Genomic DNA, 12,375 nt, shown 5'->3' with positions numbered 1-12,375 from the left:
TCTCATCATAGTGCCACAGAGACCCCGTGAACTACTTGATTGGTGTGTTTTGGGATATAGTATCAGTGTTCGCTAGCCCTTCCTATGGTCACTTGTCTGCCCATTTGATTTCTCTGTAGTAGGTGTTTCAGTGTAAGAGATCTCACCATTGGATCGGTATCGTGTTGGATTTGATACCGATCCAATGGTTTTAAATTTCAACCGAACTCCTAAATTTCGGACCAAAATTTTGGATTTCGGTGGGGACCGAAACCGAAATTTCATTTTTTGCCATTAATTTCGGTCTGAAATTTCGATTAAATGCCATTATTTATTTATTTTTAAAAAGTGTTACAAAGTTTCGGAAATTTGGTCTGGAATTTCGAACCAAATTACCAAATTTCGAACCGAAATTTCAGTTTTCGGTGGGGTCCGAAACCGTTACCGAAACCGAAATTTTAAACTATCCCAAGAAAATACCATCTCCCTTATTTAATATGGAAACAGAAGGACAAAATCAACTCAAGACGTCTCTACTCCTCTCCATCAACGAAGTACAGAGTATAAAATTAGATCCATCACCATCATACTCATGAGGGCTCCTGCTACACTGCGGAGCTCTCCATTTCTCCCTTTTGTCTCTTTCTGTCTCCCCCACCAAAACCCATTCAATTAAAAGTTAAAACCCCATCTCATTTTCCCTGCTCTGTCCATCTGTACAAGAAGAACAAACACAAATAATGAACGAACGAACGAACGAACGCACAAAAAGGAATAATAAGATGACGATGCTCTCTCTACATAGCTTCGAAAAACGTGCCCTTCCCCTCTCCCAAGCCCCTCCCCAGAACCCAATTTCCCATCCCAGCTAGCCATGAACATGGGTATTTGTGTTCCTCGTAGTGTGTGTTTTTACCGATGATTAGGGCGCGTTGGATTCTCCACTGGTTCATTTTCTCCTTATCTCATTCTCAGAGACATTTCATCAAACATGTGGTCCGCCTTAAAAAAAAAAAATGGGTCCTTGCCTCGGGACTTGTCATCAGTGTATAGATAAAAAGCCCACGATGGTTTTTCTTTCTTTGCTCGTCCTGAATAGACTAGAGCGAGAAAAGTAGCTTGCGTAATACACTAGAAAAGCTTACACGTATACAAGAAAAAAGAAAACTGAAAAAATCTTTTCTTCTCGCATCAACAGTAATCGTGCAACCTTGCGTGAAAGGTATTCGACAAATGTCGTGAATGAAAACGGCCTACTGATTAAATACCACCTGCCTCGCCCTTGTTTTCTTCGCTACCACGAGCCCACCCATCTTTTTTTCTTTCTCTTCGCCTTCCTTTTACGCTGTGTCGAAACGCTGACCACGTGGCTCGAGGGCTTGAGGGCTCTAGGGCTATGAATTGCGATCAATTGCACTCGGACCCATCTCGGGCCTCTGCTCGGATCGACGAGCATTAGCTTGCAATGAATCGATCTGCTGTGATGGCGTCTGTATTGCGGTTCCGGAAGAAGCTTTACGTTGAGCCCGTGAAATGCTCTTTGGGTCCTAATAAACAAGACGAATGTTTTGTTTCTTCTCCTCCTCTTATAGAGACTGTGGAGAAACAAAAACAGAATCAGAGGAAAAAGAGAAGGAAGGAATGGGGGTGTGTTGATTGGTGTTGTTGGATGATTGGGTATTTTTGTACTACATGGTGGCTTTTGCTTCTTCTATACTACTCAATTCCAACTAGTTTTAGTTCACCTGAATCTCCTGGTGAGAAACTAAAAAAGGAAGGACTGAGGGCTTTACATCCGGTAGTTTTGGTCCCCGGAATTGTCACCGGAGGACTAGAGCTTTGGGAAGGTCGGCCTTGCTCTGAAGGGCTATTTCGAAAGCGGCTATGGGGTGGAAGCTTTGCAGAGATTTTCAAGAGGTTTTGAATTCTTATACAGAGCTTGAATTTTTATAAGAAAAGATAGTTACAAGAGTAGGACATAGAACCTTGCCTCTAACCCATCCAGATATAGGATGATGAAAAATAAAAGCCCAATATTTATTTAGTGTGAATATAAGGAATACATAATTGGTCACAGAGTAATCTCAATAAACTGCATTAATGTTGGTATCACAAGCATGATTGGCCATGAAAATGTAGTTGAATTGAATGGTGGTTTGATAGTTTTTTTTTGTAATGGGAAAATGAAAATGCAGGCCTCTTTGCTGGTTGGAGCATATGTCACTGGACAATGAGACGGGGCTTGACCCACCGGGGATCCGGGTCCGGGCTGTCCCTGGTCTGGTTGCGGCGGATTATTTTGCTCCTGGGTACTTTGTTTGGGCGGTTCTTATTGAGAATTTGGCGCGGATTGGGTATGAAGGGAAGAACATGCACATGACTGCTTATGATTGGAGGCTCTCTTTTCAGAATACAGAGGTAAATTGCTTCTTATTCTTCTTTTGTAGTGTGCATTTGATCTTAGGCTGTTAATTTAGAGAGACAGCAGAATTATGATCTGATTTGCAAAAACTACCATTTTCGTTTCATTTCCAATTTTAATTAAAGGTGAGGTTTTAGACTAGAAATGTGAGTTTCATTTCCAATTTTAATTAAAGGTGAGGTTTTAGACTAAAAATGTGAGTATTGAGGGGAGTTCCAGATTCTCCAATGTTCAAACCAAGAAGGATAATGGCACATAGCTTGGAGAATAGCAATGTGGAGTTGTCCATTCTTGTATCTGGAGAAGGGTTCAGAAGTCTCTTGTGTTTTCACTTTTTTTTTTTATAGATTTTAGATTAATCAGAAGCAAAAAAAAAAGGGAAGAACACAGTTTCTCTAGATGAATGTGTTGCTTCTGCTAACTGAATTCATAATGATGACGGAAGATATTAGTTTGTTGCATTGCACTTGTTCCTTTGGTTTGTTAAGAGGGTTTTTTTTTTTTTTGAAAGATAACATTTATTATTTCCAGAATAAAGTTACAGCAAGATGGGGACCAGGTGTCCCCCCATACATGTATATTCCAAAACCCAAGCTATCTGCACTCTGCAGCAATTAACAGCGTCTTAACCAGCAATAATACCTTGCCATTTTCGCTGTTATTCAGTATATTCTGGACATCATCTTAAGTAAATGATCAGCATATATTGATCGTCCTCCAATCTCAACGTGCCACCACAACTCATGTTAAGAGGTTCCCTTCAAGCTGTTGTAGCAAGCTTCTCACTAGATGGACTTGGAAATACTAACACAGAAATTGACACACATGAAAATTTATAGACCAATGGATAGCTATGCATTTGATTTTCGTGTCTCTTATCATGGATCTTCTTCTCTTCAAATTGAAATTCTCAATGAACAGGTCCGCGACCAAGCCCTCAGTAGACTGAAAAGCAAGATCGAACTTATGGTCAGAACCAATGACAATAAGAAAGTAGTAGTAGTGCCACATTCCATGGGGGTATTGTATTTTCTCCATTTCCTTAAATGGGTTGAGGCTCCCTCTCCGATGGGAGGTGGAGGGGGTCCAAGATGGTGTGCCAATCACATCAAATCAGTCATGAACATCGGGCCTGCATTCCTCGGAGTTCCTAAGGTCGTTAGTGGCATATTTTCTGCAGAAGCTAAAGATGTTGCGTTTGTAAGGTTGGTTCCTTCATCTTTCTATGAATGTTATGTCCAGTATATGCTGAGGTTGTATTTTGTAACTCAAAATGCAACTCCGCTTCAACAAGGGCCTTTGAAACCCGGTCAAGTATTCATTGGGTTGTTGGAGTTTGAACAGCTAAATGAATCTGTTTTTTTACTATTCAAATTCTTGCTTTAAATTTTCAAGCATTTCTTCTTGACCATTCGATTGAGTCTTTTGAGTGCTTGATGGAAATTTTGTGTGTAAAGGAAAAAGGTTGAATTTGTCCCTTAAATTTATTCAAGCCTGAATTGAATCTGTTTGCCTTGGCAAGTTTTTTGTGTACTCTATCGAGATTTTAAACACTGCTGTAAACTACAATATTCAAGGTTCAGGTGTAGTTTCTAGTTCCCACAAGAAATTTTGATTGAATGAAGGGATTAAAACTAGCAAATTTTTTCGAGGTAATTTTTACTTATGTGCATTTCAAAATTATGGATAATTTATTGAGACAGTCTGCCTTTTTCTTAAAAAAAATAGAATAACAAGTTCTGTAGTCTGCCTCATATACCTAGTGGAGCCAACTCTGTTACTAATATCATCCTTTATTTGGTTGTGGCAGGGCTATGGCTCCAGGTTTGTTAGATTCTGACATTCTTGGGCTTCAAACTCTAGAGCACATTATGCGTGTATCTCGCACATGGGATTCCATCATATCTTTGCTACCAAAAGGTGGTGAAGCAATCTGGGGCAACTTAGACTGGTCACCTGAAGAAGGCTACAGCTGTGATCTGATGAAGAAAAAATATTTAAAGGCCTCTTTAAGTGAGCAATCAAGCCAAATAAATGAAAGTGATGGAAAGCTAGGTTTCAGGCTCGAAGAGACTGTGCACTATGGAAGGATAATCTCCTTCGGCAAGTCAGCGTCGCAGTTACCATCTTCCGATGTATTGACTCTTAAGCCTAAGGTATGGAACTTAGTTCACTTACTATGGTTCCATTTAAATCTTTATGATCCTGACGAGACATTTACCTAAAATGAAATTGTTCCTAGCTGAATATTGCATCAATTAGGGAGCATTTTTTTGAATATTGGTTACTTGATATGCTAATTCTGTTGACAAAAATAAACGTGATCTGTTTCAGAGCTCTAGTTATGGTACATTACCCAAGAACTGTAGAGAGGGGGCAGCGCTAACTGTTATCACTTAATTTCTGTTACACTATCGAGCTATAAGATGGTTTTGTTCTACTGTGTCTGTGCCTTCCATACATCAGTGTATGATGCTTGCAATTTAAGTTGCAATAACTTTTGACACTTGTCAATGCAAATACCTTATTAGAGGGCTTGAAGTACATATGCAAATACCTTATTAGTTCTTGTAAGATGCATCAATTCTCGGATTAGTTGAGTGATCTTAAGAATAATAAGCCGCAAATAAGTAATCTGCTTAGTTGACTAAAAAAGTAATCTAAGTAATCTGCTTAGTTGACTAAAAAAAGTAATCTGCTTTGGGGCATGTGATTAGACTCTGTGGAAGCTTGGAATGCCACGAGAAGATTGATGCCATTACCATTTTAGAATGTGGTGGTATCAGACCATGATCTGTCGTTGGCGCTTGGATCAAATCAGAATGTTCAGCACAACTATTGTATATTTAGGTTGTATGGAGGAATGTTGACAGGTGACGGGTCATCTCTGCTTTAGTATACTAACATTAGAAGGCAGTGTGTCTGCTAGAAGCTTGAGACATGAATTAACTTTTCTGGTAACTTTAGAACATTGTGTTACTACCCATCTTCTTAAGAGTACGTATGGGTAAAGTGTGTTAACTAGAAAAATCTTTGATTTGCTATAGTATGTAAATAAATCGCAGATGTGGTCCAAGTAACGAATGCCCGAGTTTCCTTGGGTCCCAATTCCAATAAGATTCCCATGTCTCATTAGCCCATAATGTTGGGATTTATCCTAGCCTTTAGATGTCATAGCAATAATCAAGGGCTAGGATCATATGTGAATAGATAAAGGCAAACCTATTTGTTCTGGGAAAACAGATTTCGTGGGTTTTTAAAAACTGAAAAACGTAAACGAGAGTTGAGGGGGGGGGGGGGGGGGAACATGTGAAATAGTTTGCGCGATGTGGAGCCTCCCCACACTCTCCCAATCCTCTATAAGAGAGATCCTCAAGGTCCCCTGCTTGCACACCAAGATTTGCATCATCTCTCTTTTGTTATCCACGTCAAAAGATTGGTAGAGGCCAGTTCCCACCACTGACTTTGGTGGAGCAAAGAGAAGCTTGAGGAAGAGATGTTTCTAGCAATGTTCAAGCTTCAAGATCACTTAAAATGACTACCAGTGAGTCTTTCACTTTACGTTTGAAAACCATAGAAATAACATGTTTTCTTCAAAGTTTTTCGCAAAGATCCATGCCAATCTTCTCTAAGGATGAAAGAAGATTAACATGTGGTATCAGAGCCATGGTTGAGGCGAGAAACGGGGAAGAAAACATGAAAAACGGCGAAAATTGAAGTTTGTAAGTGTTTTCTAGGCAGTTGGAAATCCGGATACCGCCGGAAATTTGACCGTCCGACCGACGATCGGTTGGCGTGGATGGATAGCCGGAAGCAGCACGATTCCAACGCCATCGGCCTTTCATTAATCGGACATCAAGATCTTCTCCGACAGTAAGTCGAAGTTAGACCAGAATAATGGGAAAAAATGTGAATTTATCCAGAAATAATAATATAATATTAAGCTTCTGGGTGGGACGACAACCGAAAGTCGTGGGTGGGTCCCGCTCGTTTAGCCCTTTTAGTATCTACCAGATTATATATATATATATATATATATATATATATATATATATATATATATATAGGGATTTGTGACGCACACGTCGCTGTAAAGTCACATGTATAGCAAATCTATATATATCTTATAAAATAATATTGTTACTTGCCTATATATATTGTAACATATCTATATACCCTCTTTACTTTGTCTCATGCACGTCACTATTCAAAGCGAGTATCAGATGTCTCTTAGGCCCACATCATTGAATCCGGAACATGTCAAAACCCTAGGAACCGGCCCACCCTTAAAAAATTTCACCCAAAAATGGGTATGAACCGAGCCCATCAGCAGCTTTGGGTTGAACCGGCTTAGTTCAAACCGGACAAGAATTAGCACTGGCCTCTTTCTATTTCGGATAAGCATCACGTGATGCATGCGCATTGCTCATTGGATAAAGCATACACGTCAGAGTGACGCGCATGAGACAAAGTAAAGAGGGTATATTCATATAGTTACAGTGTATATATGTAAATAACAATATTATTTTATAAGATATACATAGATTTGCTATTTACGTGACTTTACAGTGACTTGTGCATCACAAATCCCTATATATATAGTTACTGTATATGTAATAACTATATACATATGAGTTAAGTGTTTCTAGTCGGTAGTGTAGATAAGCATATCTACTCCACCGTGTTTAACAGCCGTCGGATTATAAGTGTATCTATCCAAACCGTTGAAGATATAATAATAGAAGGTGGGTTTTAAACAACAGAAACACGATGCAGCCATCCTCTTCTCCGAAGTTGGGTTTTGGGTTTCCGACCGACGCATCCCTCTTCTCCCTCGCTGAGTTTTGGGTTTCCAACCGACGACCGACGCACCGACGCACGCCTCCCTCTCTCCCTCGAGGTAAGCCTCGTTTGGAAATGGGTTTCCAAACAAAAAACCCAATAGAAACCCATTTCAAAGGCAATAGAAACCCTCGTTTTTTTTGGAAATGGGTTTCAAAAAACCGAGGGTTTGTATTGGGTTTTATGTGGGTTTCTACGTGCTAAATCAACAGAAATGGGTTTCTATTGGTGATCCAAAGCTTAAACCCAACAGAAATGGGTTTCAACCCAAAAAACCCAAATGAATCCCATTTCAAAGGCAATAGAAACCCTCAGTTTTTTTGGAAATGGGTTTCAAAAAACCGAGGGTTTGTATTGGGTGGGTTTTATGTGGGTTTCAAAACATTAAACCCAACAGAAATGGGTTTGAAAACAAAAAAAACCCAACAGAAATGGGTTAAAAAGAAAAAAAAAAAAGTGGTGATTCGAAGCTTACCTCGAGGGAGGGAGGCGTGCGTCGGTGCGTCGGTCGTCAGTCGGAAACCCAAAACTTAGCGAGGGAGAAGAGGGATGCGTCGGTCGGAAACCCAAAACCCAACTTCGGAGAAGAGGATGGCTGCATCGTGTTTCTGTTGTTTAAAACCCACCTTCTATTATTATATCTTCAACGGTTTGGATAGATACACTTATAATCCGACGGCTGTTAAACACGGTGGAGTAGATATGCTTATCTACATTACCGACTAGAAACACTTAACTCTCTCTCTCTCTCTCTCTCTCTATATATATATATATATATATATATATATATATATATATATATATATATATATATATATATATATATAATCTGGTGGATACTAAAAGGGTTGAACGAGCGGGACCCACCCACGACTTTCGGTCGTCGTCCCGCCCAGAAACTTAATATTATATTATTATTTCTGGATAAAGTCAGATTTTTTTTTCCATTATTTTGGTGTAACTTTGACTTACCGCTGGAGATCCCGTTGTCCGATCAATGAAAGGCCGGTGACGTTGGATTTGTGCCGTTTCCGGCTATCCATCCACACCAGCTGATCGTTGGTCGGACGGTCAAATTAGAGAAGATTGGCATGGATCTTTGGCGATAAACTTTGAAGAAAACATGTTATTTCTGTGGTTTTCAAACATAACGTGAAAAAGACTCACTGGTAGCCATTTTAGGTGATCTTGAAGCTTGAACCTTGTTAGAAACCTCTCTTCCTCAAGCTTCTCCTTGCTCCACCAAAGTCAGTGATGTGAACCAGCATCGACCAATCTTCTGACGTGGATAACAAAAGAGAGATGATGCAAATCTTGGTGTGCAAGCAGGAGACCTTGAGGATCTCTCTTATAGATGATGGGGAGAGTGTGGGGAGGCTCCACATCGCGCACACTACCCTACATGTTCTCTCCCTCAACTCTCGTTTACGTTTTTTCAGTTTTCAAAAGCCCATGAAATCTCTTTTCTCAAAACAGTTAGGTTTGGCTTTATCTATTCACATTTGATCCTAGTCCTTAAATCCCAACACATATTGCTTCCGAAAGAATACCTATGGTTGAAAAGATAAACCCTAGACTAATAACAGGATGATCCAACACTGAGTCAATCTGTAGTTCTATACCTGTGATAATTTCTAAATGTAAGTTTCATTCAAGTATTGGATCTCACCAAAGGAAAATGTCCCAATCATTGATTACTTTTATGGTAACTTTAGAACATTGTGTTACTACCCAATACCCATATTCTTAGAGTGTGTATGGATTAAGGGTTCCTGGAAGCTGGTTCTACCTCCAACAGTTCCATGAATTTATAGTTGATTTGTTTATGGAGTAGAGCAAGTATATGTGGCCTCTCACGTTGCTCTACTGGAAACAGCTGCAGACAATTTTCATGATGGGTTTAACACTTTTGCTCATGTTTTGCTGACAAAATGAGTTTCAAATAGAGTTTTTTTTTTTTTTTTTTTTTTTTTTTTTTTTTTTTTTTTTTTTTTGTGCTTTCCAAGTAGCTTAGTTTCTATGAATTCAGAGAGCATTTGAAATCTAAATATTGAACTACACGAATAAAAAGGTAGACGCTAGAAATGGCATATGAAATGCTAATAAAGTTGGTTTGAAGTTCATAGTTGATACATCTAACAAGATTTAAGAGGTCTCCCCTTGAATGTGAGTGTTCAGATTTCTAGAAAGATGGATGCTGGAAATGGTATTATTGGGTTGTCACCCAACATTTGTATCAAGTTGCTTTTAGACTTAATAATTGGTATATTTGACAAGATCTGTTAGTTCTCCTTGAATATGAGTGTTCTGATTTGTCATACAATAAGGAAAATGCGAATAGGGAATATTTGTGAGTCTTCTCTCCTTGAATATGCCGCAATTGACTTAGCTCTCATCTCTTTTCATCAGTTGGATGGTGAAGCTTGATGGACTACCAACTTGCTTTTAAACCATTTAAATTGAAGTTTGGCAAGTGGCAAGGGCTTTAGTGAAGATATGTTCTGATTGAAACGTATGCAATGTGAATGCCTCCCAATGCAGCTATTACCCAAATGAAATGGCAATCAATTTAAATATGGTTTGGGCACCAATAACTGGATACCCTGTAGGTTGTGTAGATTTTGCAGTCTAGAGTAGTAGGTTCAGATGGAAATGCTCCAACATCTCTTGATAGAAATTTGATTTTGGTAACTCAAGCAGCAATCGGGGCTATAGATCAATTCTGCTTCCATACATGAACTAGGCATGATCGGTTTCTTTTTTGCATGCCGAAATACAATGTTAGGTACCAAAACACACAAACACCCATGGAGTGATGATCATTTGGACTCAGTCTAATCAGCACCAGAGAAATCCCACAGGTAACTAATATCACCAGTAGTAATGAGAAGGTCACGTACATTGGTCCCCTTGATGATGTATTAAAGACTGATTGGCGACCATTTAATTGTCATATGAGGGAACGTATGCAAATCAAGATGTGTAAGGTTGACAACGAAGGTGAGGTCTGGCCTTGTGAATATGAATGCTATCGACCTACTATGATGTTGGGATAGAACATAGAAGGAAAGTTAAAAATCAAGAATTACTTGATTTTGATATAGCATGAGATTGATCTTGGAAATACTGCCCAATAGGTGTAGTCACTATTGCAAGATTATATTTGGATTGACAAGGAATATTTCGATGAGGCCTTGTTGTAGTCCAATGCAGCATGACTCCAATGTAATACAATGATGTAGGTGGGCCACACTTTTGCTTGATTAGGAACATGTTAGGCCCCACCTTGGGTACCTTCTAGTTCAAAATCGCATGCATCACATGATTCTTTACAATCCATATTTTTTTGTATTTGTACCTGGTAGGTGGGTGGCTTGGATTGAACAAAGGTGCTGCCCAATTATTTGATACATGGATGCTTCATTATATGACAGTGAGATTATGCTGCCCAGTTATTATTACCTATTTACCTCTCTTTGGTTTAGGCCCCAGGGTCTCCTTTGCCGTTTTCATTGATGCAGTGTTTACAACAGTTTGGGAAGGATTCATTCCTCATGTCAACGGGATACTTCTTTCAAGTCTGTTCTTTCATAAAAATTTCTTTCAGAGCTTCTGGAATTTATCTTTAAACTTTACTGGATTTTGTTCTTCGTCGGAATTGATAGATGATCTATGAAATTATGTGTACGGTTCAGTCAAGGAAGTTACTTAATGAGTAAATTTTTAGTAGGAGATGTGGTTCTGTTTCTTCAGCATAGCACCCTCTTTTTTGCTGACCCTTTATAGTTTCTGTCTTGAATTGATCTACCACCTGCCTACAAATTGCTTATTTCTTCCTTTTCTTTCCTCTGATGTAAAGGTCCTCTGATGATTCATAAACAGGAACTCTCTCGAGGTAGTACCACCCTTCAACGAAATTCAATGTGTGGGGATTCATGGACAGAATACGATGAGATGGACCGAGAGAGCATCCAAGAAGTTGCAGGAAACAAGGTTTACACAGCTAGAACTGCACTCAATCTACTGCGATTCATTGCCCCAAAGTTGATGCAGCGTGCCGATTCTCACTTCTCTCATGGGATAGCGGATAATCTAGATGACCCAAAGTATTCCCACTACAAGTACTGGTCTAATCCACTCGAGACCAAGTAAGATCCTCCTTCCATCCAAAATACACAAACAGATCTATATTTTTTTTCATGAATTACTTGTTGACATTTCTATCAATTGCAGGTTACCAGATGCTCCAGATATGGAGGTTTATTGCTTGTATGGAGTGGGCATCCCGACGGAAAGGTCTTACGTTTACAAGCTATCGCCTTCTGAGAGGTGCAGGAGCATCCCTTTCCGAATTGATAGCTCAGCCGATGGGAGTGATGGTGGGTGTCTGAAACGCGGTGTATACTTCGTCGATGGGGATGAGAGTGTGCCTGCTCTGAGTGCTGGTTTCATGTGTGCAAAAGGGTGGCGTGGGAGAACCAGGTTCAATCCTTCTGGTATGGACACTTATGTGAGAGAGTATCGGCATAAGCCGCCTGCCAATCTTCTTGAAGGTCGTGGTTTGGAGAGCGGGGCCCATGTAGACATAATGGGGAATGTGGCATTGATCGAGGACATAATGCGAGTGGCAGCAGGTGCGAGCGGAAGTGAGGTGGGCGGCGATAGGGTTTATTCTGACATCTTAAAAATGTCCGAACGGATAAGTCTGCGGCTTTGATTGTAAGATCATCTTCTAGAGTGAGTTCTTTCTCCACTGTTACTACGAGTTTTCATTTTCATTATAAAAGAAAATAATTTGTAGAGTTCGTTTCAGCCACGTTCCTTCTCTGTGTTCCTTCAAAACCTCCCCCTTTCCTGAATATGTTCCTGATTATGCCACAACAAATGAACATAAAGAGGAGCTTTTGCTCAGGCCAGCAATTCAGTCAACGATCCTGGCTGTTCATCAAATGGATCCTTTCTATTGCTGGCGTGAGGATCGTACAATTCTCGTATAGCCAATAAGAAAAAGACTGACAAATAGAAACAAAAATGGCTGATGGCCCGCGTTCAATGGACAGAACATCCACTGGTTTGCCAATTTGGATGGTCTGAGATCAGTTTCAGTTTTTTGGCTATACCACATGGATCCT

General features: G+C 39.7%; 1 protein-coding gene across 1 annotated transcript; it reads left to right on the top strand.

The window, feature by feature from the left end:
• The first annotated feature begins 565 nt into the window (after positions 1-565).
• LOC143877634 (Lecithin:cholesterol acyltransferase family protein) lies at positions 566-12,055 on the top strand. Its single transcript, XM_077379787.1, has 6 exons — positions 566-1,896; positions 2,175-2,397; positions 3,323-3,606; positions 4,212-4,557; positions 11,126-11,391; positions 11,477-12,055. The coding sequence occupies exons 1-6, from the start codon at positions 1,445-1,447 to the stop codon at positions 11,958-11,960; spliced, it is 2,055 nt and encodes a 684-aa protein (XP_077235902.1). The 5' UTR covers positions 566-1,444; the 3' UTR covers positions 11,961-12,055.
• Positions 12,056-12,375: the final 320 nt, after the last annotated feature.

Source organism: Tasmannia lanceolata, unplaced genomic scaffold (genome assembly GCF_043159265.1).
Source record: "Tasmannia lanceolata isolate RefF3 unplaced genomic scaffold, GAP_Taslan_0.1 ptg000005l, whole genome shotgun sequence".
Taxonomy (NCBI): domain Eukaryota; kingdom Viridiplantae; phylum Streptophyta; class Magnoliopsida; order Canellales; family Winteraceae; genus Tasmannia; species Tasmannia lanceolata.
Note: the sequence above shows the minus strand (reverse complement) of the source record. Positions and strands in the feature narration are given on the sequence as shown.

Coding starts and splice junctions, on each gene's coding strand:
- LOC143877634 (XM_077379787.1), top strand. CDS start 1,445: ATGAATCGATCTGCTGTGATGGCGTCTGTATTGCGGTTCCGGAAGAAG. Junction 1,897..2,174: donor TTTGCAGAGATTTTCAAGAG/GTTTTGAATTCT, acceptor ATGAAAATGCAG/GCCTCTTTGCTGGTTGGAGC. Junction 11,392..11,476: donor TCTAATCCACTCGAGACCAA/GTAAGATCCTCC, acceptor TATCAATTGCAG/GTTACCAGATGCTCCAGATA.